This window comes from Lytechinus pictus, chromosome 3 (genome assembly GCF_037042905.1).
Source record: "Lytechinus pictus isolate F3 Inbred chromosome 3, Lp3.0, whole genome shotgun sequence".
Lineage (NCBI taxonomy): Eukaryota > Metazoa > Echinodermata > Echinoidea > Temnopleuroida > Toxopneustidae > Lytechinus > Lytechinus pictus.
The window spans coordinates 36722839-36750598 of record NC_087247.1 but is presented as its reverse complement, the minus strand read 5'-3'; the positions used below and the strand labels follow the sequence as shown (position 1 = coordinate 36750598).

The 27760-nt window shown below is 34.7% G+C and overlaps 1 protein-coding gene across 1 annotated transcript; it reads left to right on the top strand.

Annotated features, from left to right (window-relative positions):
- The first annotated feature begins 2073 nt into the window (after positions 1–2073).
- LOC129257330 (selenocysteine-specific elongation factor-like) lies at positions 2074–21199 on the top strand. Its single transcript, XM_064095966.1, has 16 exons — positions 2074–2113; positions 2501–2584; positions 3124–3243; positions 3898–3968; positions 4424–4522; positions 4768–4899; positions 5688–5828; positions 13433–13610; positions 14220–14288; positions 14835–14924; positions 15454–15671; positions 16367–16423; positions 16876–16947; positions 17902–18058; positions 18688–18762; positions 19421–21199. The coding sequence occupies exons 1-16, from the start codon at positions 2074–2076 to the stop codon at positions 19537–19539; spliced, it is 1722 nt and encodes a 573-aa protein (XP_063952036.1). The 3' UTR covers positions 19540–21199.
- The last annotated feature ends 6561 nt before the right edge of the window (positions 21200–27760 follow it).

Sequence of the window (27760 nt, the reverse complement as noted above, 5' to 3'; positions counted from 1 at the left end):
AAGGAATGACCACGTGTTTTCCCACCATATCTCAGACAGAAAAGCTCAGAACTTGTATCATAGTAACCATGCAGATATTTGTACACGTCAATCATGTCACCTCTTGTACGTCTGTGACTGAGTGATGGCAATTTCAGGAGGCGAAGACGTTCAGAGTATGATAGGTGCTTAATACCTGGGATCAACTTAGTAGCTCTACGTTGGACACTCTCTATCCGCCTCTGCTCACCAAGCTTATACGGTGACCACGCAGCCTGGCCATACTCTAAGATTGGGCGATAATACCCTTAAACAAAAGCTTAATTGAGGTCTTATCCAAATGTACAAAAGTTCTTCTTATAATACCAAGCAGTCTATTAGACTTTGACACCACTTTGGAAATGTGCTCCTTGAAAGAAAGACGTGAGTCTACCTGAACTCCTAAATCTCTCTCACTCTCACATTCACGTAGAACAACCGATTGCGAACCTTTGGTCATATGATACTCAGAGTCAGATCTACTTCTTCCAATCTTCAAAACAGTACATTTATCTGGGTGAAAACGTAGCTGCCACTTCTCAGCCCAGGCCTCAAGCTCAGTCATATTGAAAATGAAAATTTTCTTGCCATATTACTTTCCACCAATAGAGGGCGTACACAAAAATATGCCCAAAATTTAAGTTTTTGAGCGCTCTGGTGAATACAAAAATTATTCCCAAGTTACTATAAATGAAAAATAAAATGCAACTGTATGGAAATTAGTAATTTTGGTCACAAAAGTGATATTTTAATGATTTTGTAAAGTGTGTGCTATGTACAGCATTGGCATACAATAGTCCTACCTGTAGATTCCCCACAGGCAGGATGGTTGCAGTGAACAAGTGTTAAAGGGATGGTCCACTCAAGGGTTCATTACATGCTGCCGCGCACAGAAACATCAAGCCATAGAAGTCGTGTGTCGTGGACACCAGAAGTAAGATCCCAGCACGCGCAACCCACTAGTTAGAAATCCAATGCCAAACGCGGTTCATGGTGCGAGGTTAGTATACTAACCTCGCAATACGTGTGAGTGGGGATGGTCCGGGCTGAAAATGTTTATATCTTAATACATAGAGTAGAATTCACTGAGCAAAATGCCGAAAATTTCATCAAAATGGGTAAACAAATAATAAAGTTATTGAAGTTAAAGTTTAGCAATATTTTGTGAAAACAGTCGTCATGAATATTCATTATGTGAGCTGATGATGTCACATCCCCACTTTCCATTTCTTATGTTATTACATAAAATCATATTTTTTTCATTATTTCATACTTGTGTGAATAATATGTCTCCCTTATAATGAAATAAGTTGCAGCAATACATATCTAATGCACTAAATCAGTTGTAAATCAAATTTTTCTTGTTCTTGGAGGAAAAAATTGGAATAAACCTAATTTCATATAATAAAATACAAAATAACAAGTGGGGATGTGACATCATCAGCCCACCTAAAGAATATTCATGACGACTGTTTTCACAAAATATTGCTAAACTTTAAAATTCAATAACTTTGTTATTTGTTATCCGATTTTGATGACATTTTTGGCATTTTGCTCAGTGAATTCTACTCTATTTATTAAGCTATAAATAATTTCAGCCTGGACCATCCCTTTAATAAGTCTAACGTTAGGTCTGAGGTCTCACATAGCATTGAGATGCATGGAGGTTACGAATCATCTACACGAGATTACTCTCCAATGCAACTCTGATTGTAAAGCAGTCATGCAGAACATGGAATAACTCATAAACTGCAATGCAAGTACACTGCATCTAGACAGTATTTTACTTTCCCCATTGATTGGGAAGAGTTCCTTTTGCAAATTGTGACAGCCACCCAAATTATCGTTAGGGTTAATTTGCTCTGATCAATTTTGGGTGGATGTCGCAAAAGGAACTCTTTCCAAACCACTGGGTGACTTTCGGATTAATCCAATTCCGAATCCCACATGTTTTGACAAAGTGAATATCGAAAGCTGACTTTTCTTCCCGAAAATGCCATCTTGGTTTTTTTTAATGGGCCAATACTCGGCTGGACAATGCATGGAAATACCGACATGGTTTTGTTCATCTGGCTGGCAATAGTGCTTATTGATTGTAGGCCTACATCCATAATGGCTACGTAACCATCAGCAAATTTTCGTCACTGTTCCTTTAAAAAAATTGGTCTATTTCCCATTTTGGGAATTGAGAGAATGACAAGACAAGGCCCAGTAGACCTCTTTCATTGGCAAGCGAATGGGGGGGGGGGGGGGTAGATTCTAGGTGAAATCTGATTGGTGTTACAGCCTGGAGTACCATTACCATACCAGGTATAGCTCATAGAAATCTAAATAATTTTCTTTCTTCACTTCCTGTTTATTTTCTGTTTGTTTGTCGACTAAACGAATATATGTGAAAAGTAAAAACACCAACATTTTTCTCATTAGCTTGTTTGTAATTTACATTTTGACTGATATGTGGTATTTTATTGTTCTAACATAGCCAAGACACTCAGCACCACAGCATCTACTGCCGCTTTTGATAAGAATCCACAAAGTAAGGAGAGAGGAATCACCTTGGATCTTGGTAAGTATTGAGAAACCAAGAAGGGCCACTCAAAACCAATAGCTTACAAGAGGGTGGGGAAAGCAGAATGTCCCCCAACAGAATTTTGATGACTGATTTTTGTAATATTTTTAAATTATTTTTTAGTAAGTTGATGATTTTGATGATTGTTTAAAATGCATTTTCGTTGTTAAAAGGGGGAAAATGTCATTTTAAAGTAATGGATGCAGAATAAATAATTTAGCAGTAATGTTCCTACTGTAATTTATTTCATCAAATCATGCTTTTGTGCTATCTTGAAGAAAAAATTGTTACTTTCAAAATTCATAAGGGTAATTTCAGGGAATTAGTGATACAAGATTTTAAGAGATCCTAGTACTTGAGTACTTTCGTTGTGTTCACATTGAGTTCCTAAATGATTGAGTGTTGGTCACAAAGAAGTAGTCTACAAAGAAGTAAAGGCTGCTTCTTTTGTGTGTGTGTGTTGTAATTTAGTTTTAATTTGTGTTTGAGACTGTTTGAAACTAATTTTCTTTGATTGTTTATCATATTTTCTACAGGATTTTCTTCATTTTCTGTTGATGTTCCTGATCATATATCAACCAGTGATTATAACAAACTACAGTTCACCTTAGTTGATTGTCCAGGCCATGCCTCTCTGATAAAGACCATCATTGGGGGTAAGGAAATGTATTGTTTGTCTTTATCATCTGTAATGGTATCTTTAAATTAGTGGTACATTTTTTATTATTCTTTAACTAACTTAACCAACCAAGTCTAATGTTGCTTTATTGGATTCATTGATGATAATAAGAACTATAGTAGGTTTTGTTTTTACACATTTTAATTTGTGTGTGTGTGTGTTTGGGCTAAAAGAGGTGAATTAATTTTTATAGATTTTTTTTATGTATGTTGTGTGTATTTATGTCAAGTTTTTTAAATCTTATATTGTTCTTTCTGCTCAATAAAACAATTGAAGCTGTAGTGTTACATAAAAAAATGATGTTGTTTATTCTCTCTTTTCCGCTTTTAGATGTAATTGTAAGTAAAAAGAAAACGTAATCATTGGTGATTGCTTTGCATAAGACTGATAATATTTGCAATTAATTGCAAATTGCTATTGTAATTTTACAATTGATGGATCAGTTTTAGCTGTAGAAAATCAGTTTGTTCTCCTTGTTGCAAATTTGCAATTTATTGCAATACATTTGATTGATTTTGAGAATGCAAATAGATTTTCAATTACCGTATAAGGGTCATGAAGGATTGGTGTCAATTTGGAGATGGCCAGATATGTACTTTGGCTACTTTTACTGTCCACTTTTGTCTTTTAGGAGCACAGATCATCGATCTCATGATGTTAGTCATAGATGTAACAAAGGGAATGCAAACACAATCAGCTGAGGTAAAGAAAAGAAATGGTTATCCTTTGCATGTATTCATCATCATATAGTGCCATCCCTTTGAAAGGGGTTGGGGCTATATGCACCCCCATTGTCTTCTGTCATGAACCTTGTTCCAACTACTCTGAATATATTGGTTATATAAAGAAAAGTGTCTTACCATATTGAAAATCAGAAATGACCCTTTTTTTAGAAGTTAGTATCCTCAATCATGCTATAAACTTGCTTGTCCATTTCCTAAAGATATCTTTCAATTATGGCTGCTTTGACTTGAATTGGTAATATGGATGGCTGAAGATTAAAAAATCATTTCAGACAAAATGTTGAAGGTTACCAGCCTTGTAGATAAATGACTCGTAGATATTTTCTGTAATGCTAGCTGGGTTGTAATTTAAATTCGCTGAACACTAAATCTCATTTTTCTGTCATTTTCGCCTTTAATCCTTTTTTTTTTCAGTGTCTGGTGATAGGTCAAATTGCTTGTGAGAAAATGTTTGTTGTCCTTAACAAAGTAGATCTTCTTCCACCAGAAAAAAAGAAGCAGCAAATAGAGAAGGTAAGTACATTATATTCAAGTTTTCCACATATTAATCTCTCCCTTTCCTCCATTAATTTGTGTTAAATTTCAAGCTGTTAATCTATTAAATTAGTTACTATGATAAAAATCATATGAAATACTAACATAAACAATAAGCAATAAATGGATTATGACTGAGAGGCTTCATGGAAATCTTGGTGTACGTAGCTTGTGCAATCACTGAACATAGAATAAAGTTTTGAAAAACTTTTTAACTTCTGCAGATGACTAAAAGAATGCTGAAGACATTGGAGCCTACCAAGTTTGCCAATTGTCCTGTGATTGCTGTAGCAGCTAAACCAGGTGGACCCGATGCACCAGATGAAGGAGCACAAGGAATACAAACACTCATTGAGGTGAGATTGCATAAATACTTCAGAGTTAGCTGGACTCCTACCCTACAATCTAAAAACTGGTTTTTCTCTTTACTGATTAAAGGGGGTAATAGCTGGAAAATGCCAGTTAACTCCATATACATCTTCTTTCTTTACCATTCTGTCTTATTTCATGTTAAGGCCCAGTCCCACTGGCCGATGGACACAAAGCGTATTCATAACAGATACAGCGGATAAGCGCAATTTTGGGGTGGCTCCATCCGTATTCATCCGCTCCAGACAATGGACAAAATGGGCGAACAGTGGCTCGATGGATATAGAGCATATGAAACATGTATGCAAAGAGTACACAATAGATACATAATGTTTTCCAACGGATGGCAAGATTCTTTTCTGTTTTACATCCTCTCTGCGTCCGTAAGTGCAGTGGGACCAAGCCTTTAGGCTATATCTATTTCATCTGATATCAACTTGGTATAACTCTATTTAATTTGTATGATGAGATGAACTGTTAATGAACAAAATATTTTTATGGCAACATGTGAAATAGTAAAAGGACAAAGTGGAAATAAGACCATCTTGGCATTAGACTAAATGATAGTTAGCCCAAGTGATTGTTGGACCAAGTGACAATTAGACCAAATTGATAGTGGACCAAATAGGTTAAGATAAATGAGGACGTTAGATGATCTGATAGCTTTACCATCTGCTTGTAGCCCAAGTGAATACAATTGCAGAAGAGACAATTATAGATGAACATCTTTGATTTTATATTCACATTTATTTATAACATTGACATTATCTTACAGGAGTTGAAGCGGCAAACGTACATCCCCAAGCGTGATTCCTCTGGTCCCTTCCTGTACTCGGTTGACCATTGTTTTGGTATTAGAGGTCAAGGTACTGTAATGACTGGTACAGTACTCAGTGGCAAAGTCAACATAAGTGATGTAAGTCCGTCAGTAATTTCTTCATCTTGAGATTGATTTAGAGATTTTTTGCAATAAATATGATACCATCCAAAACCAATCTTCAGTATTAAGATGATTTGAGTTAAAAAGTGAAAATTAGAAAAACAGTGTGATGATAGTTTGATAAACATGGAATATGAAAGTTATTGTTTTTTATATCAATGATAATATGACTATGTGAGTAGATTGTGACAAGTTGGAAGGAAACCTTCCCATTTGTTATGTACTCAGTTATCAGGAATTTTTTTTTTTTCCTGTTTCCCTTGTTCTCGTCTTTCCATTTCAAAAGTGGCTTATTACATTTGCGATTAAAACATAGCTGATTGCCAAATGTTACTGAGATAAGAATCATTTAAGGACGTTCCACAGTTATGTTTGTGCGCATCATGATCTGCGCATATTTTACACTCTGCGTGCTGACGTCACAATGGATGAACTGGTGATTTAATCAGCTGTAGGTAATGTGAGCTGATTTTTCACTGCAGATCTGATGTGTTATTTTATGAAGCTGATAAACTGGAATTATTACATGGACCATTTTTTCTATTCCTCTACAATTTCCAAATAGTTTCTCTGTAGTGCTGCAAAGTATGATGAATATGACCCCGAGTAAATGGAAAAGTGGTTCGGAATTTTTTCCTCACATAGATACTGCTTTTGGCGCGTTTTCAGGTGTTTTATGAAGCAAATTTGCTCTAATAAGAGTGCTGATAGTTTGAAAACAAGCACATGAACCCATATTTTTTATGTTTGCATGTATACGTTCCTCTACAACTTTGCCAAGTTTGGTGAAAACGACATGGGTTTTGAATAAAGTGCAGCATTTCTTTTACTTCTCAAGTTTTTTATTGAAATTTGAAATTTTTGAGGTTGAGTATCTTTCCCGCAATTTCTAAGAACTGAGAGTGTTGTTAGACTTAAATGAGCAAATATTTGACAGTAATATAATATAGGATATTTATATTGCGCACATATCCACCTTGTTAGGTGCTCAAGGCGCTCCCATATTACCCGGCTAAGCTAGGCGTTCATAGCGCACACAGCTTTTTAAGGAATTACTTCCTACCGGTACCCATTTACCTCACCTGGGTTGAGTGCAGCACACTGTGGATCAGTTTCTTGCTGAAGGAAATTACGCCATGGTTGGGATTCGAACCCACGACCCTCTGTTTCAAAGTCCGAAGACTAATCCACTAATCCATCTTACGGATACAATTATTAATCATATGTGACATGGTTTGTCTAAATCAGACAGAAGTCGCTCGATACCGAATTGAGAAAATGGGTAAAATGCTAAAAATTTTCAAAAATGTCGAAATTTTTATTTTTACATTTTAGGGATGTTTAATGTTTAAAGTATAGTCTGTCAAAAAATCAATCGAAAATGATAACGGGAAAGTATCGAAAAAGCCGTTTTTCTGCGAGTGTTTTTTTCGGTCAGTTCGAACTTTTCTGACACTCCGCTCGTTCAGCAAGCTCAAATCTTCGCGCTGTACTAAGCTCCGCCCCTAGCAACGTACGCCATTGTTGATTGGCTATTCATAGTACTCGCACGTAGCCGGTGCATGAAGGGGATTATTTAGCTGAAATCGATGAGCTGGAGTTGAGAATTTGCATCCCGTTAGTAAATCTTTCTTAACAGGCATGCTTTTGAAAAGCGATGCTTTTGATCTATCTTTTTGAAGCGCGGGCGGGAAGGTTGTTATAGAACTGGGAAGGGCGGGGGCGTGGGCGATGAGCTCGATTATTGGGTCTCAATAAAAGCCAAGGACAAAACGTATTCAAAACACGGTTTGTAAGTGAGGATTAATTTCATTGAAATTACAAAGGATATGCTGAATTGAGAAATAATATTTTATTTAATCTTAGGCCCATTATCAGGATTTTTTCATTAAGCGTTAAACTTGAGATGGCATTTTCAAAAGAATGATTCTCAAATCCTTTAAAATATTGATCGTCAGTGAATCCGTGTTTATTTATTAAGTTCAAGAGAACGAAAGAGATCAAATCTATCATTCTCCCCTCACTATGTTGGTTCACTGTGTATTCCCATGTCTTTTCTTTTTTTGTATGGTTCTCTCTGTTGGCCATTGTCATAGGTATTTATTTCATATGTAATTCATTATAACTATTGTTATCCGAGGGGTCTACGATCCAGCTTCTAAGTGGACCTCTTCATTTCCAGCGAAATATTCACCATAGTTTTTTATTGCAATGAGTTTTTATCAATTTTGGTTTCACATTTACAAATGTAACTGAAAATATATAAATATAACTGAAAGGTAGATTGCATGTATTCTACTTTGCATTATTTTCATGATACTTGTAATTTTGTATTTTTGGGGAAATGAGAAAAAAAAAACTGAACTGAACTAAAACTGTAGCGGGAATAATCATAATCACTTATTCAAGATAGGGAAAGCGGGATCTGGAAATGTATACTGTTTACTGTACACTTTGTGAACTTATAGGGATTAGAATCATATCAAACCCTTTATGATTCAAACCTCTCGCCGTCAAATTTTCTCATGTCGTTTGAAGAAACAATAGCATTAGCGAAATGTTAACAAAGATACCAACAAATCCAATAGAGAGATGAAACAAGAAAAAAAGATCGATTGCTTAATCAATCACAATCACCAACGATAATCGTGATTCAGGGTAACTACAATGATAATGATAGTATAATACTAACGAAAATAATAATAATGATAATACAAAATAACAATTATAATTACAGGGATGATGGTGATGATAATCGTCAAAATGATAATTATGATAATTAAAAGAAAATCAATAATTAAATATAAAAATCAATTTGAGCTTGTACTGCCTTTTCCGTATCTCAACAGTTATGGCTATCAAAATAAAATAATTCTAATCAATTTAAGAATCATAAACTACTAGGCTTAATCTTAGTGTTTTCTTGCTAAAGGCCTATAGGCATAATAACGTTCTCTGATGGGTGAGAAGAAACATGGCATTAATACTGAATTTTGCTTGTGGTTTAATGTTATTGTGATAGAAAATAATAATAAAAAACAAAACAAGCATGTTCGAGTTAGCATCTGTGTCTGGCTTTGGTAGGCCTATTCATGACGAAATGCTAACAACGCAATCATTACAAAAAAAAAAAAAAAAACAATCTGTTACGATTCCTATTTTTTACTTTTGATGGTGCAAGCATAGGCCTTTACGTAGAAAAAAGACAGATTTGATAATGAACAATGAAGATAGTCCAGGGTGTAGCGATGGGGGTGGGGATGCTCCCGGCCTGCGCCAGGTGCAAAGTTTTTGTAAAATACTTCAAAAGGTTTAGGTTTTTTCTTCTAATTATAAAAGCTAGATTGGGGTGAAGAAAGGAAGCATCCCCCTCGCCTTCCCGCCCGCGCTTCAAATAGATAGATCAAAAACATCGCTTTTAGTGTTCCCAAAAGCATGTTTTTAAGAAAAGTTTACAAAGAGGATGCGAATTCTAAAGGCGTAGGTGTGGCGATAATGGCACTGGGCCGGGCGGGGGCGTGGGCGATGGATTATGAGCTCGAGTATAATCGCGAAATAAAAGCCAAGGGCAAAACGTATTCAAAACACGGTTTTTTATGAGGATTAATTTCCTTAGAATTACAAAAGATACTATCAAGGAGACAATGATAACAGGTACTTTCTCTATCATAGGCCATGATCAGGATCTTTTCATTATTTAAAACGTTTTTTTTTCGGAGATGGCATTTTCAAAAGAATTAAAGATTTTCAAATCTTTAGAAAATATTGATAGTCCGTGAACGTGTGCTAATCTATTAGTTTTAAAGAGAATAAATAAAGAAATTAAATCGAACATCAAAGTTTGCGCTATCCAAGTGAAGCCCCTTTCACAATGGTGAATTATGTAAGAAAAAGAAAGAAATTGATGGCTTAATCCATCACCAACAATAATCATGATAATTGAAAAAAAAATAATAATGGAAATAACAATGACAGTAATACTAACGATAATAACAGTAATCATAGATATAAAATAACAATGGTAATGATGATAGGCCTGTAATGGTAAAAATGTTGATTATGAATGATGATTTTTTTATAAATACAATTTAAAAAATATATCAGGAGCTTGATCTTTTATCCGTATCTCAATAGTACTAGCTATTAAAATTAAATATCTTCTAACAAATTCAAGAATAATGACTAATAAGCTTAATATTAATTTGTCATAGGCATATAATAGCGTTCTTTGATGGTTGATAAAAAAACATGGCATCAATACTGAATCTTGCTTGTGGTTTAATAAAAAAGTTATGATAGAAAATCATAATAAAAAACAAACAATTATGTTCGAGTTAGCATCTGTGTCTGGCTTAAGTAGGCCTTCATGACGAAATACAAACAACACAATCATAACAAAATAGATAAGAAACCAATCTGTCCAGATTCCTATTATTACTTTTGATGGTGCAAGCATAGGCCTCTACGTATAAAAAAAAAATTTGATAATGAACAATGAACGCGAAATAACCAAGGACAAGACGTATTAAAAAGACCGGTCGTATGTGAGGATTAATTAATTTCATTGAAATAATCAAGGATGTGCAGAATTAAGAAAGTTTATTTTAATCATGATTACGATATTTTCATTAGCGTTTTTAACATTTTCAAAAGAAAGATTTTCAAATCCTTAAAAGATTGATCGGCAGTGGAAGTGAGTTTAGTTAATCAATTTTAAAGAGAACGAACACTAAGAGTTAAACGTAACACGTTCTTAACAAAAAGCGGGGTCTATGAGTGGGGGGATGTTAGACTTCTTGCATGATTTTAAGAAACACATCTGTGAAAATATCCTTCATGGAAGAAAAATAAAGCGGAATAAAAGCAAAGACGGCGTGTGCCTCTGTGTGTTGGTTTTTACGGTGGTATAAACACAGTTCGCTTTACTCATTTTACCCCGGCATTTTACGTTTTAAACTCTTCTCATAAAGGTGATGAAAGTTCTTAAGATGCCACGAAATTGATAATAACTTCAAAAAAGAAGGAAGAGAAGAAGGAGAAGAAAAAAAATGAGGAGATAGCAGATTAAACTCCCGGATTAGACTCATGGTAGTATAGGGCCGATACAGGCGCTGGTATAGACTCAAAAAGGTTCAGTCCGCATTCAACATGGACGCCACACACAATCGCACCTGAAAGCACAATGTGACAATAGACAGAGAACAATACCAGACACGGCAAAAGCCACGCAAAATCCCTCACGGTCCAATAAAATTAGCTTGTGTTTCTCTCTTAAAAAAAAACGTATAATTAATGGTTGAAACGATTACAAAAACTTATTTTCTTTGAGGAGAGATCTCAAGGATTCAGGAAAACCCAATTTTATTGTAAATCATCGACGGTTGCTAAGCACTTTCAGTCAATGAAAGGATGAGTTTCCGCGTGAAACATGTGAAAAAAGCTCCGAGAAGTCTGAAAGCGGGCGAAACTTCAGAAGCGATTTTCTCGTAAAAATACTTTTTATGAACTCTCGTACCTGGGACATTTAAAAACTATTTTCTCAGCAAATACCATGTCCCTTAGCATGTGCTATATACCAAATTAAAGCTTGAGAAATGGAGAATCATAATCTTACAAAAAATTATGTTTGAAAAATCGAATTCTGTCTGCTTTTGACAGGACGAGTCACATATTTCAAAATTTGATGAAATTTTCATGGATTTTCACTGAGTAATAGGGCTTTAAACTCATTGTTGTGATCCCGTGAGGTCTAAAAATGCCAAATTCTTTTGGATGCGCAATTCTTAAGAGCATCATCCATTTGGATTAACTTTGAAGCTCTATAGCAAAAAATCAAGCACATGGACCAATGTTAATTTTTGCATATTTGGAATATTCAGGTGCTAAATTATCTATGTGCAAAGTATGATGAAAATGACATGGATTTTAAATGTTTGGGAGCAGGACCACGGAACCATTCGCATTTTAAACCGTAACATACTTTTGCTTGTTTCCGCGCATTTTGGGCTGTTTCAAGCCAATTCGCAATACTTTGGACACTGATAATTTGACAACAAGCACATGGACCCCGTAGTTTAAATGTCTTAACTTCTTCAGAATATGTTCCTCTTCAAATCTAGAGAACATGATGAAAATGACATGGATTTTGAATGTTTGGGAGCAGGACTAATGAACCATTTGCATTTTGGACGGTATTAGACTGTTGCCCGTTTTAGGCGCATTATAGACTGTTTCAAACCAACTCACAACACTTTGGACACTGATAGTTTAAAAACGAGCACATGGACCCCATACTTTTAATATTTTAACGCCATCAGAATATATTCCTCTGCAAATCTAGAGAGTATGATGAAAATGACATGGATTTTGAGTGTTCAGGAGCAGAACTAAGGAATCATTCGTATTTTAGACATTTCCGACGGTATTATAAGACTTTTGCTTGTTTTCGACGCATTTCGGGCTGTTTCAAGCCAACTCGCAACCGTTTAGACACTAGTAGTTGAAAAACGAGCACATGGATACCATGTTTTTAATATTTTAACGTCATCAGAATATATTTCTCTGCAAATCTAGAGAGTACGATGAAAATGACATGGATTTTGAATGTTTGGGAGCGAAATATGAAACCATTTGCATTTTAGACGGTATTATCATACTTTTGCACGTTTTCGGCGCATTTTAGGTGGATTTCAATATTTTCAAGCCAACTCGCAACACTTTGGACACTCATAGTTAAAAAACGAGCACATGGACCCCATATTTTTAACTTCCCTACACCTTTGATATGCCTTCCTCTACAATTTAGCAGAATTTGATGAAAATGACATGGATTTTGAAAAAAGTGCAGCTTACAAAATACTTTTTTAATTTTTGAGTAGATTCACGTCCTTGAAGATTTTTTTTCCGAGTTTTTGCACCATTCTTGCCAAATGAGGGAGCTGCTGACTCCAAATAGATATAGTTTTACCAATTAAAAAACTTTCTCTTACTTTGGTATACACTTTATTATATATCTTGAAAATTTGATGAAGTTTGATGCGGTATCCACTGAGTAAAGATGATTTAAACTCATTTGGTGAATTAGTGAGGTCTAAGAGAGGCATAATTCTCTTGATTGCGCAAGATTGTATATCATTCAAATACGGCGACTTTGAAGACCTGTAGAAAAAAAATAAGATCATGAACCTATATCATTTTTTGCATTTTCATAATTCATAGATACCAAAGTAACTCTCTGCAAAATTTGGTGAAAATGACATGGACTTCATTTTAACTGTGGAACGTCCTTAAAAAGTTAATTATATAGCACTGAATATGTACATAGTTAAAGCTTTTTGACTCCTCAGAGTAAAACGCAAGATTATATGGAAGGTGAAATTGACAAAATACACCGGGTGCCAAAAATTAGGAACTAACAGTACAAACACATTATTGGCTGTCAGAAAGATAGAAATGACTTGAATAAAACATTAATTTTCTTATAGATGTATATTACATATATTAGAAACTTTTTAAATTTTGAATATAATTATCATTGATAAAGCATTTTATAGACATTCCTTTTCTTTGTTTGTTCTCAGAATGTTGAAGTACCATCACTTCAGATTACTCGTAAAGTTAAATCCATGCAGATGTTTCGTAAACCGGTCAATGCAGCTATCCAGGGTGATCGTGTGGCTCTTTGTGTTACTCAGTTTGATCCAAAGCTCTTGGAGAGGGGATTAGTCTCTGCTCCAGGGATACTACCAATAATAAGCGGTAAGTGCATCTTATTACCAAGTTCAAAACTCACAATAAGTTGAACGATATGAATTTTTAATAACTTATTTAAGGTGTAAAAAGGTCAAATGCATATCTAGTAGGGTTGGGTTCAGTACAATTGAAATTGCTATTTACAAATCTATTCATTTTTAAATGCTCCATATGAAGTTTGAGAAATGGTAGTCAATATAAGATAAGATTTTATTAAACTCTATCGACCCCCAATTGGGAGTATGAGAGTCTCAACAAGAACATATTTACCAGAATGAATATGTGTATAACAATGAACATATTTAAAAAAAATGAATATGCATATAAAAATGAACTTATTTACAATAATGAGTGTGTGTATAAAAATGAACATATTTACAATGATGAAAGAAAACAAATGTTTGCATTGTCAAAGTACAGGTTGCAAAAGGCTAATTCAATAAAAAACAACAACAAAACCCACTATAAACTAAGTAATATATTGTTGTGTTAAGCACAATTACATTGTAAAATGCACTGGTTGTTTAACCACCCTACCACTTCTAGTAGTTACATTCACACTGGTAACTGTATATTATCAAAAAGGCTCTCATATGTTTTCATTTTTTCCCACAGCTGCCATTGTATCAGTACACAGGATACCATACTTCAAAGGAACCTGTGCAACAAAGGCAAAATTTCATGGTATGTACGACTGACTTATATCGCTGTTAAGAAATCTTGATTGATCACATCTTCAGCCAGTTAAGGCTGCTTGAAACTAACTGCGAGATTTAGATAATTTTCTAATGCACAAAGTCGTATATACCAGTAGTTGAATCAACTACTGGTATATACAACTTTGTGCATTAGAATTCATTCAACTTGCATGAAATCTTTGTCTTTGAAATACATGTATGTCAAACTTTTATGAAGTTTTCTTGAAGTTAAGTAACAAGCACTTGACAAAAAACTCCAGTAATTATTGTTGTTCAAGCAACTGGTACTGTATTACAAATATTTCATATGTTTCTCTGTAGACCAACATATTATATGAACTGGAAAAAATGGAATTCACATTCCCTTTATACTACACTGTTAAGTGAAAAGAAAAGCAGTGCAAGTGCTGTTTAATTTATTTATTGCCATTCCCTCTTGTCATGGAAATCTATTTTCCCAAACTATGTAAATTTCATATTTCACGAATTTGAATATTCTGTGTTCAATCTGTATCTCATCTATGTATTACAGTAACAATGGGCCATGAGACCGTTATGTGTAAGGTATCATTCTTTGGACCTGCTCCAGGTCTTCAATATCAACCACATGATCAAGCTTCAGGTAGGAATTATTGATCCCATCGTTTTGGGTTGAGTTGTTTTGTAAGCTTAAAAGCTAAATTCAATTAGCCACACCAATAATGGCTTCATGAGAAAGTCTCTCAAATCAAAGTCATTTGTCACCATTAGTATGTTTGCATAATTCTACCATTCTTAAACATAAGCTGCAAAGTGAGCTCACTGGAGGTCATCAGTTCAGATAGTCACATGTTATTGTTTGTTTTATTATTGCTTGGAAATAGAACCTACACCCAGCAGAATTATCTTGTTTATTTTGCTCCCTAGTATTACTAGTACTCGGCAATCACACATTTTCTATAAGAATCATGAGGCATTATTGATTTTTATCCATACATACTAACACTTTCATGGTGATTATTTTTGGATTCTGTTTTGAAAATATTTTCATATATTTACCAAAACTAGCATTTATAGGCCTATATAGTAATCTTAGGGATGAGATGATGAAATAGTGAAACGGGGCGCGTGGTCGGACAACTCCACATGATGCTATTAATATTTCTTTTCAGAGTTCAACTTTGAATCAGAATACCTGTATGAAGAAGAATTGCACACAGCTGATAGGAGCAAAGAGGAGCAGAACAAGGAGAACATTCCAGGAGCCGCCAGTGAAGGAGACAAGGAGACCTTGCCAGCTCAACAGTGGGCCTTGCTAGAATTTGAAAAGCCAGTAGCTTGTCCAAGGAACTGTTTGGTCATTGGCTCAAAATTAGATACAGATATTCATATCCTTTTCATATTCTTATCACTTACAATTTATAGAGGGGTTTTATTTTTGAAAACCACCTTAAATGTTGCCTCTGGGGTTGTCAAAGTACACCTAACTCAATACTCTCATCTCATCTTGTATGACTGGATGAACACCATTTCAGGGGAGTTTCAATTGTTCATCCTTATTGATTTGGAATAGCTAAATTTGTCTTTATCATTAAGAAAAAGAACATCAGATTTGCTACCAGAATGTGTTGCCCATTGTTGTGAAAAAAAAAAACAGTATTTAATTACCTGATGCATTGCTAAACTACTTCCTTAATATTGTATTTAAAAAAATTGCTGTAAAAGAGAGAGAGAAATTTGCCTTTAATGTATGAATGGATGGATCAGTTTCACTTGCACAGAAAGTAGTTTATTAGTATAAAAACCTTTTCATTCAAAATTTACCCCATTTCTGTTAGGAGAACTTTCTTTTAGTGTTGTGGTTATGTTAGCTAATGGATAACACCTACAAACCAAGCCATGTTTATCTTATCTTTAGAACAGTATTGCATGGCAATGGGTAAAACAAATGTTATTAACCATAATCTGTATCTCAGCTGTTCTTTTAGAATAATGATGTACAGTATTTAGATAGCATTTGATTCAAATTTTTCTAATCATTGACAATATTTCATCCGATATTTTCTTGACTAATTTTCTGCACATGCCAATACTTGTAGATTAGCATTCCATGGGAAACTTTTAAATGCAATAACAGACAAGGTAAGAGTCTTTTTTATTGTTTTTCTACTCAGGTTTATGTAATATACCAAGTCTATTATTTTGCATTCCACAATAGAATTGAAGAAGGATCTTTATTGTTTTAAGATCATGTAAATTTTCAGTGCCAGAAGAAATATATATCATATAATGACAATTTTAGCATGTTTTCTGATGTCTTCATGTGTTAAACTGATTGAATTCAAATGTAAATAAAACGCCTTATATCAACTTTTTTTTTAACTGTATGTTTGTAAATTTTTGTAAAAGTTGAGATGTTACTTAAGCCCCTTAGTGAGAAGTTCGCGTGTGAAAAACAATTGTAATCGAAGTTTGCCTCAAATTATTTTAAGTCAATCTTAGATAAATTTTGTGTAGATAGAGCTGGAAACTATCTTTGAATTGCTTGCATTATGTATTAAAAGTCTATGATTGTATTTGTTCTACTTCTTCAGAATTATGTTGAAACAGTACTACCTAAACTGAAGATCTATAAAACTAAACAAAGAGAAGGACTTGTAGACAGAGTAAGTTTGATTATATGCATTGTCATATGTCTTGATGTTTCTCCTTTCCATTTATCATTTTCCCTTTTTTCCTCACCCCCATCCTTTATCTCCCTCTCTATTTCTTTTTCTCTGTCTGTCTCTTTCCTCTCCATATGTCTCTGTCAGTAAATTGCCAACTCGTCCTCTCACGACATAGTCTACCTTCAATTAGTCTAATGCCATTCTGTTCATCAACATATTGCCTAACATCCATTTGGTTCTTCTATGACCATTTTGTCTCATTACCAGTTGGTCTAATTTCCATTTTTTTTTTCATTCATTTCGCCCAATAAGAACCAAATGGTAAATGACTAAATGGCTATTGGACCAACTGGTTATTAGACAAAATAGTGAGTGGACGAAATGGGAATTAGACCATGTGGATAGTGGACAAACTGATGGTAGACTAAATGATAGTAGACAAGTTGGTAATTGGACGAATTGGTATTTGACCAATAGGAAATAAACCACAAACCGTCTCCGTCTTGCTCGCTTTCTCTCTGTGTTTCTCTGTCTTGCTTTCTTTATCTCTGTGTGTTTGTTTCTGTTTCCCCCCTCTCAGTGTCCATCTGTATGTCACAACTTTTCAGTGTTATTCTCTTGTACATCATGATGAATATGATTATGAAAAATGAATTCAATTCATTCACTATAGAATAGAAAAATAGCAACATTTTGAATGTTCAAATTAACAGAGTAAATTCCCCCCCCCCTGAAAAAAGGGTGATGACCAAATGATTTAGGATTTTACAAGATTCTGTCAAAAAATTCTGTTCAGTTTCAAGATTATTTTGAATAGCTGCATAGTAGATGAGAAAAAAGTAATCAGGATTATTTTATGATCAGATATTCCTTATTTTATGATCAGATATAATGTATAGGTCATATTTCTTTCAAATGTTGAAATGATTTTTAATGTTCTATATTCAATAGATGACTGATGAGTATTGTGTAATTGGGAGATCATTGTTCAAGAAGGAAACCAACCTACAAACCTTTACTGGTCTCAAGGTTCAACTCTCAACTGGCGAGGAGGGTATTATAGAGGGAGGATTCGGACAGAGTGGAAAATTCAAAGTCAGAATACCAAGTAAGAATTCAATATCAAATCATTTATCATTTGTGTCCATTAATCTTGTGGCTATTCAAAGTCTGGAATTTCATGTCAGTGGTCAGTTTTCAGTTTATGGAATGAAAATAGAAATTCTCTTTTACTGACTTAAGATCTGGCATAACCAGAGTGAAAGTGAAAGAATATATTCATTATGAAGTTGTTATCAGGAATGAAGCAGAGGCCGGCCGTTCCAAGACTTTTCAAGTAGACTATGAACACATGAGTTGAGACAGGACTGGGTCATGGTCGTACCAGATAAGATACTGTTTTGTAATTTCTTGAATTTTGCTATTTTAGAATGCACCCTCTCTTATATAGACCTAATATGTTTGTGTTTTATTTTGAATTTTAGGCTTCGTACTTCAATTGATGATCTTTTCATTATTTCAATGTCGTACATTGGGGGCATGTTGATTTCAAGAATTACATTCAATGACCAGGGTGTTTTCAAATGATTCATTTTATGTATTAGGCCTAATTACAGCAATTACCCCCCAGAAATCTTATTGATTTTTTCATGTATTATAGTTCTAGTTGAAAATTAATGCAAAGTTTGTAACACCATTTATTTCATTGCATAAGTTTCTATGTGTTTTGATATACAGATGGATTACAGTCAGATACAGTGCAGATGCTCAGTGCATTAGGTGGAAAGAAGAAAGGAAAGAGAGCCAAAGCAGGTAATGAGCTTCAAGTAAAACAAATATTATTTTACTCCAGGGGGGCGTTTCATGAAAGGACTTGTCGGACGTTTTATCCGACAAGTCCCAGTTTATCCGACAGTTACCATAGTAACAGTACCTCTCAGCCAATCAACATCAGAGAAAGATGTCAGATCTGACAACTTGTCGGATGAAAATGTTGATGAAACACTCCCCTGATGTTGGTCTTATTTTCTTAAATCTGATTGAAAATCTATTTCAATTCAATCTATTTTCATAACTATACTGTAGATGTTGAGGTACCACAGAAGAATTCTCAAACTTCTGCATTTGATTCTGGTCATTTAACCTATACTGCAATATGAGACTTTCAGATGAGGAGTACCAAATATCACTGCCATCTTGACTTAATTGACTCAACCTACTGAAGACTTACACATTATTTGGGTTGATAAACTTGCCTACACAGAGCAAGCATTCTTATTTGTTTATTCCATCAGCTAGATTATATGATTGAAAAGCTGTCATACATCCTGTACTAAAGAATGCTTTGTAGATTACAACATCCTCATTTATCTCTTCGGGATAGATGGAGTTAATGTATTTTTTAAAATCAAATACTGGTAATTAATTTATTGGTGTGTTTTTTGTCTGTAATCTTTGTTTGATTTGATAGAATCTAGCCAAGAACCAAGTGCAGCCAAAGAGTCACATGAAGATCATCAACCAATCAAAATCAGCCTGAGATTCAAGAGATACATTTATGATGCGAAGAAACAGATGATTCAGAAGTGACATCAGTTTATCAGTTATTTAAAGACTGTGCTAGACTTTAAGACAAGACTTGATGGATGACAATAAAGATTGTGGGCTAATACACCAAACACAAACATACAAGCTGTTAATGAAGAACTGATGATGGTTCATTGATTCTATAATTAGAACTATAACCAGCTTCCCATCTACCTTGCCTAGTCTTATCGACTGGTTTAATCGTGTTGTGTTGCACTTAAAACAACAATTCAAATTTGATGATTTGATTCAAGTGAGAGCAGAAAAATAAGAAAAACAGATGAGTGAAAGATTGAAAAATAAGGTAACTATTCCATTTAATTCAATTCAATTTTATTTTCCACATATTGAGTAAAAAACATACAATATTAGTACAATCGAATACATAGATAATAACAATACAAGTATAAATAGTTACAATATATTACATAAAAAACACAAAGAAGATCAAAATGTGGAGGGGATTGACAAAGGCCATATTGATCTATCAAGGTCAATCCCCAATGAAAGAAAAAAAAATGGAATACATAAATTACATATGAAAAAAAAAGATACTTGACCTCAAAACCCCAGACAAATCTGTGCAAATCTCAAATTGATAATGTATTATTACCATTCTTTTCCCCTTTTTTACTCTATATAATAAATTTTTATTTCATTCTCAGTGCCTTGGTCTTCAGAGTAGAATCCTTATTATGTTATAGAAGAAGTTATATTACTCATTGGCACAGCTTCTCCAAATTTTTCATCCTTCTGTACGACTTGGTCCCGCAATTGGCTTTCTCTTTAGACAATGAACATCTCAGAGCCTTTATTTTTCAATAAATTGTCTCATTTGAATATGCCAACAATGTCATTCTTTTTAACTTGTCAATCATGATTTTAACTTAAAAACATTGTCCACCAGTTTACCTGTACATTAACTGTCACTGGTATTCCATTAAACCCAACTCTTACATCTCTGCAAGGGGAAAATGTTGCCACCATATGTTCTCCACAATAGTTTGAGACGAACTGTATGATGCTCAATTGGATTTCTGTGATGTGTTGAAAATAATATTATATTGTTGGTTTTGAAGAAAAAAAAATTGAAACATGTTCATCATGATTTCATTAACCTTAATGAAATGAACCTAAATGAAAATGAACAACAACAAAATTTCTTACAGTACAGAGATCAAATTGCCATTATTTTCTTTTAATGAATGATATTGCTAACTCTACATAATCTTTATGAATCCAGTTCTTAATTATTTCTTAAGTGACGATGCTATGGTTTGATATGAACCCATATTCGTTTCTATGAAATATATTCATAAAATATAAATTGGAGGCATTTTGAATCAGTATGTATTTCCCTGGTATGGAGTTGGATTCCTGCTGTACCACTTGCACTCATTGGTGAGTCATAAATCTAACTTTGCCTCTCTTCACCCATGTGTTGTAGGCAAACCTGTAAGACACATCAGTCGATGGTGTGATAGCTGCAGTTATGTCTTTAAACTATATTCCTGTATTTTATTTTATGATCGTCATACTCATGTTTGTCAAAGAAAACTATGAAATTGCACAGTGATACTTTGCATGAAATTATTTTGAAATACATTGTATTTTGTGATTTTTACAAATAAAAGTATATTATACTATATGATAGTAACAAGAATTAATTGAGTGGTGTACTGATATGTATATATTTGACTCGCCATATAAGGATTCAGTTTGGAACAACATTTCATGAGGAGAATGTAAGAGATATGTTGACATGGGGAAGAAAGAGGGGAGAGAGAGAGATGGATGATGTAGGGGCCGAGAAAGAAAGGGGGAGATGAGGAGAAGTGTGAGGCGAACTTCCCCCTTACAATAAGTGATACATTTTCTTAAGCTTTGAATCTATTATTTTCCTTCTCAGATTAGAGTCCTTATTTTTGCAAAATTGTTGAACCTCTTCACTAATCAATCAGTATTATTTCAATTATCATCAAATATTCATACCATATGTTCCCATAATGCCCAATCAACGTTTTTTTTCTCTATGTTTTCCCTAGAGTCGTTTCAAATAATTCTGTGTGATGATACAATAATTTATGCATGTGTTTTTCTTGTATACTTTTTAGGTTATGTCATGCTTCTCAACTGAACCCCTCACATCCTCTAGGGCAGCCCCCAAACAAATATGCTTGATATATATATAAACAGTTTATATATAAAATACTATGTTAAACTTCTACACACCCATACAGCTAAACACAAGCTCTCCCAAAGTCACCTTAAAATTAGCTTTACCACTATCGTAAGAAATATCACAATGATAATGTTTCACCAGGGGTGGTGAAACAGGAGATGATGTGGGGGAGGCTAGGCAAGAGGTGACTACCACAAATCTTTTTAAAGTAGTGAGTAAAGACAAAATGGAGGTCTGAGTAAGTCTACATTGTACCCCTTTCATGATATTTTAGAAGATTTCACAACTTTTAGGTTATTTGCCACCCCCCCCCCCCCTCAAAAGAATATTGGGTTGTCATTATGTATCGGCTATAGGCCTTTTTTCGTCACCACTAAAACTTTGAGTTCACTGAAGAGCGCCATCATATAGAGAAACTAGGAAAGAAAATCTGTAGATTCAGTGTTCCAATCTTAATCATCAATATCAAATAAATGATAAAAAATATACATGATAAACGATGAACATGAACACTGCATAGCATTATAACTACTAAAGCTTGCTTTAGAGGAACTTTTTTGTGATTTTTTTTCATGAGGGTATTTACATCGTTTTCCGATGAATGACTTTGAAAGACATTAGATTTTTGTAATGTACAATTGAGCACCCATGATGTCCCTTTCTTCCAATGGCGTAATTTACCTTTTTTGATGGGGCAGAATATGATGTATAAAGGGCAAGGTTTCTCTTGTGAAAAGTTGCGAGCAAGCTAAAGTTTTAACTTTTTTCAAATGAAAAGTTAAGCTTATGATAGCTTTTAACATAATATTCAGAAAATAAGTTATATTTTACTCTAATTTTTCTTTTTTTTTTCTCTTGGAAATTGAACTTTATTGGGGCGAGGTCAAGTGCCCCAAGCCCCCATTTATACGCCAGTCTTTTCTTCCGAAAAAAAATGGCGTCTAGAGGAAAAATACGTCCCATTTCGTATCATCTGACAACTTGACCTTCCCTGATGTCTTTTCATGAAAAACAAATTGTGGTATTATACATGTATAGCTCCGCGTAACCTTCCTTCCCTTTTTAAGGCTTATTTCCTTCTTCATTTTTGTTTTTCACCCCTCTAATTTTCCCTCTTCGAAAAATGGATTATCACTCGAAAAGTCACGTGGACGGCGTAGTGGTCCACCTGCACTCCCCCCAATCAGTTATATCGGGAGGAGAGACATGCGGGTCATAGTGATTCAGTTCGCTTTTCACCTCCCAGGCACAGGTAACGCCACACAAAATAATAATAAATAATAATTAAAAATATAATAATAATATCTTTGGCTCACATACTGACCACTAGATTGGTGCTGTTGGACTATAATTTACCATCATATCAATTGTGAATTTGATTTTTTTTATCGAAAGAAGGATTTATTGTAGCTTAGCCTTACAGTAAACTCTTAAAAGGGATTGGTATTAAGAGTCCATTTGTTGACATGGTTGATGAATATGTGTCCGACCGACAAAGTGTTCAAACCCAACCAGGTTGTTGGTAAAAATCTACCAGAATTTTGGTTGATATTGACCATTTCTATCGGCCTGACACATGTTTCCCAACAGATTTATTACTTTGACCACTTTTTAAGAGTGTACCTAAGCTATATTAATATCCATTTCTAGCCCTTATGGTCTCGTGTAATGGAAATCCGTTTTATGAATTTTTAATTAAAAATATATTAAATCAGTGACCATGAACCAATATCACTTTAAAGTACAACTCACTAATAATCCAAGTATATGCGATTTTGTTTCATCAAAGTGACCATTCGTCTCTGATTATCATTGTTTTATATGAAACCAATTCAAACGGGGACTATAGTTCTCCAGATTAATCGCAGCATGTTAGTAAACTACCTGCAATTATGCATTATGTACAGAACTAAGTGGTGCTAGAAATAATATCATCAAGGTATTTATAATTTATATCTTATTAAAGTGTCCTTTGAGTTGATATTATATTCATTGCAGTTAGTCTGATATATATATCAATAAAAAAAATGTCGCCATAGGCCATGCCACATAGATGATATGAATATTTCTTCTTTAAAAAAAAAATGTATGCATGAAGATCATGCAGTAGTATGAAATTAATGTTTAAGAAATTTAAATTTTAAACAATGTAAAGTGCAATTTTCATATACCTTTGTTTCCCTGTATAGTCGATTCCTTGCTCCGAGGCTCCGAAAAAGCCCGGCGAGAAAGAACGCAACATTTTTTTTTGGTATTAGACAAATTAATAAAAGTGATCTTTACTTTGACACTTTTTATCACACTTAATGTTCGATTATATCTCCTGGGGACACTTTGGGTTTGACTATTGCATATACTTATGATAATGAAGCATGTTGAGTAGCTAGATTGTTGAGTATTTAATTAATGCTCCGGTACACAGGTGCAATGATCAGCGACTTTCAAAAGCACCTGATATAACGTGTGATGTTTCATAAGGAAAAAAAAATCAAATTATGTTAAGTGCAATGTCTCATAAAGTATAACGCATTTTTGTCATGCATTTGCCCCCTGAACATTAAGGCTTGAAAGAAAAATAATTCTTGAAGATTGATGATTATTATATTTCATTTATTCATTCTTGTTCACTTTGATATTTTTCAATCATGAAGATGTATTTTACCTTATGGATATTTTGTTGTGTATATTCATTTCTTTAACGTAATGGTTTCCCAGGTAACAAGCCAACGTTGGCTCCACGTTGGAAACTTGAAAGTCGTTGGACGTTGGAAAAACTTGATGGATTAACGTTGAATCGACGTTGGAAACTAGTTTGATGGAAAGATGATGGACAATCAACAATGATACGACGTTGGCAACGTTGGAAACTTGTTAGTTGGAGAGTTGTTGGACAGTCGACAATGTCACAACGTTGGAAACACGTTTGATTGGATAGTTTTTGAACAGCCAGCAAAGGCACAACGTTGGCAACGTTGGAAACTAGTTCGCTGGAAAGTTGTTGAACAACCGACAATGGCACAACGTTGACAAAGTTGAAAACTAGTTTGTTGGAGATTTGTTGGACGGTCGACAATGGCACAACGTTGGAAACTAGTAAGTTGGAGAGTTGTTGGACAGTCGACAATGGCACAACGATGAAAACATGTTTAATTGGATAGTTGCTGAACAGCCAACAATTACACAACGTTGGCAACGTTGGAAACCAGTTCGATGGAAAGTTGTTGATCAACCGACAATGAGACAACGTTGACAAAGTTGGAAACTAGTTTGTCGGAGATTTGTTGGACGGTCGACAATGGCAAAACGTAGGAAACTAGTAGGTTAGAGATTAGTTGGATAGTCGACGATGACACAAGATTGGCAACGTTGGAAACTAGTTCGATGGAAAGTTGTTGAACAACCAACTATGGCACAACGTTGTCAAAGCTAGAAACTAGTTCGATGGAGATTTGTTGGATAGTCGACGATGGCACAACGTTGGAAACTGGTAGATTGGAGATTAGTTAGATAGTAGACCATGACACAACGTTGATAAAGCTGGAAACTAGTTAGATGGAAAGTTGTTGAACAACTGACACTGGCACAACGTTGGAAATTGGTAGGTTGGAGATCAGTAGGATAATCGACGATGACACAACGTTGGCAACGTTGGAAAGTTGTTGAACAACAGACAATGGCACAACATTGGAAACTAGTGTGTTGGAGATTTGTTGGACAGCCAACAACGTCACAACGTTGGAAACGTGTTTGATTGGATAGTTGTTGAACATCAGCCAACAAAGGCACAGCGTTGACTACGTCGGAAACTAGTTCGATGGAGAGTTGCTGAACAACCGACAACGGAACAACGTTGGAAACTATTTTCTTAGAGATTTGTTGGACAGTCGACAATGGCACAACGTTGACAAAGTTAGAAACTAGTTTGATGGAGAGTTGTTGAACAACGGACAATGGCACAACGTGGACAGCGTAATTGGAATAGTTTATTGGAGAGTTGTTGACAGTTAACATTGACACAATGTTGGAAACTATAGTTTGTTGGATATTTGTTTGACAGTCAACATAATATCCAGGCATAATATACACATTGTTGAGAACGTGAGAAACTGGTTCATTGGAGAATTGATATACAGACGACTACTCGCATAATTTTCAATGGGGCCAAGGGGGGGGGGTCGATTAAGTAAGTTTGCTTGTCTATCCATGTCACCCTTGGTATCCCCCAGCAATAAGGGGAAAAGAAATCGAGAAAGAAGGAAAATAATGGGAAGGCAAAGAGGAACTAAAACAAAGGGGAAACAAAAATAAAGATGGGGTAGAATAGAGAGGCTGCATGCACCGGGGGATGCGAATGTGTCGATTAAAGGACAAGTCCACCCCAACAAAAATTGATTTGAATAAAAAGAGAATAATCCAACAGGCATAAAACTGAAAATTTCATCAAAATCGGATGTAAAATAATGAAGTTATGACATTTTAAAGTTTCGCTTAATTTCACAAAACAGTTATATGCACATCCTGGTCGGTATGCAAATGAGGAGACTGATGATGTCATCCACTCACTATTTCTTTTGTATTTTATTATATGAGATATGAAATATTCTAATTTTCTCCTCATTGTCAAGTGAAACAGTGATTAATTCCTCCCTGAACATGTGGAATTAGCATTGTTTAATACTTTATGGTTCAGTCAAGTCGGTCACTATATGCAAATCTGTAAAAAATTAAATATTTTATAATTCAAACGATAAAAAACAAAAGAAATAGTGAGTGTTGATAGACATCATCGACTGACTCATTTGCATGTCACTGAGTTGTGCATATCACTGTTTTGTGAAAAATAAGCGAAACTTTAAAATGCCATAACTTTCTTATTTCACATCCGATTTTGATGAAATTTTCAGTGTTATGCTAGTTTGATTTTTCTCTACTTATTCAAATCAATTTTTTTTGTTGGGGTGGACTTATCCTTTAATATAGAAAATAAAGGAGAAAAACAAGAAAATAAATGTAGTTCAAGACCAGAATTTCCAGAAACGCCCTCGTCCTTTGCAGCTGGCTAGGCCTCTCACAGTAAGTACGAGATATATATAGGCCTACCGTCACATAACTAGAAGAAATTGAAGAAGGAAATACAAGCATCAAATGTGCCTATTTAAAAATACCATACTATTCTGATACGCAGAATTAGTCGCGACGTCGGACTCCTTCTGTGTAGTCTGCTTCCTTCAATCATCTGGCAGAATTTGGACTGGATATAGACAATTAAATTCCTGAATATCTAGTGATCTGGAACCAACGTTGTAGCAATGTTGTATTTGACTATTTAGCCAACATTGGATCAACGTTGCCAGACAACGTTGGAACATTGTTGCTGGACAACGTTGAACTGACGTTGGAAATGTTGTTGGTCTGACGATGTATGCGCGTGCACTTCTATCGATGATGCAACGTTTGCCTGCCAACGTTGAGGCAACGTTGGGAAAAAATTTCCCAACGTTGATCCAACGTTGGTCCAACGCTGTATTGTTACCTGGGTTATTGTGAAAAAGTGGCGGATTTTGAGGACAGTGTCCTTTTGATGACCTGTCAAATTACATTTACAATACAAAAAAGGCAATTGTCCTCGCGGCTGAACCAATAACGAGCTTTGTTGTTTGTGTCAATTTTATTCATGTTGTTTTTCTCTGGTCATATTTTGAGGAAGATAAGTATGACAGTTTTTAGAGTTAAAACAAATAAACATTTAGGGAGCAGTTTAGCAAAAGAAACAGTCAACAGACAAGCGTAAAGTTTTACGTAACCACGCATTTTGGTGTTTGCGGGCGATATAGCGTTTAAAGCCCCGAGTGAGACAAGTTCCCCCCCCCCCCCAATCTCCAGCGGTTTGTATTTTCTTGGTTTACTAGTACATGACATAGTCAGATCATCGAACACCATCATGGCTAAACCCACTTGGTCTACTAGTACACGACATAGTCAGATCATCTAACACCATCATGGCTAAACCCACTTGGTCTACTAGTACATGACATAGTCAGA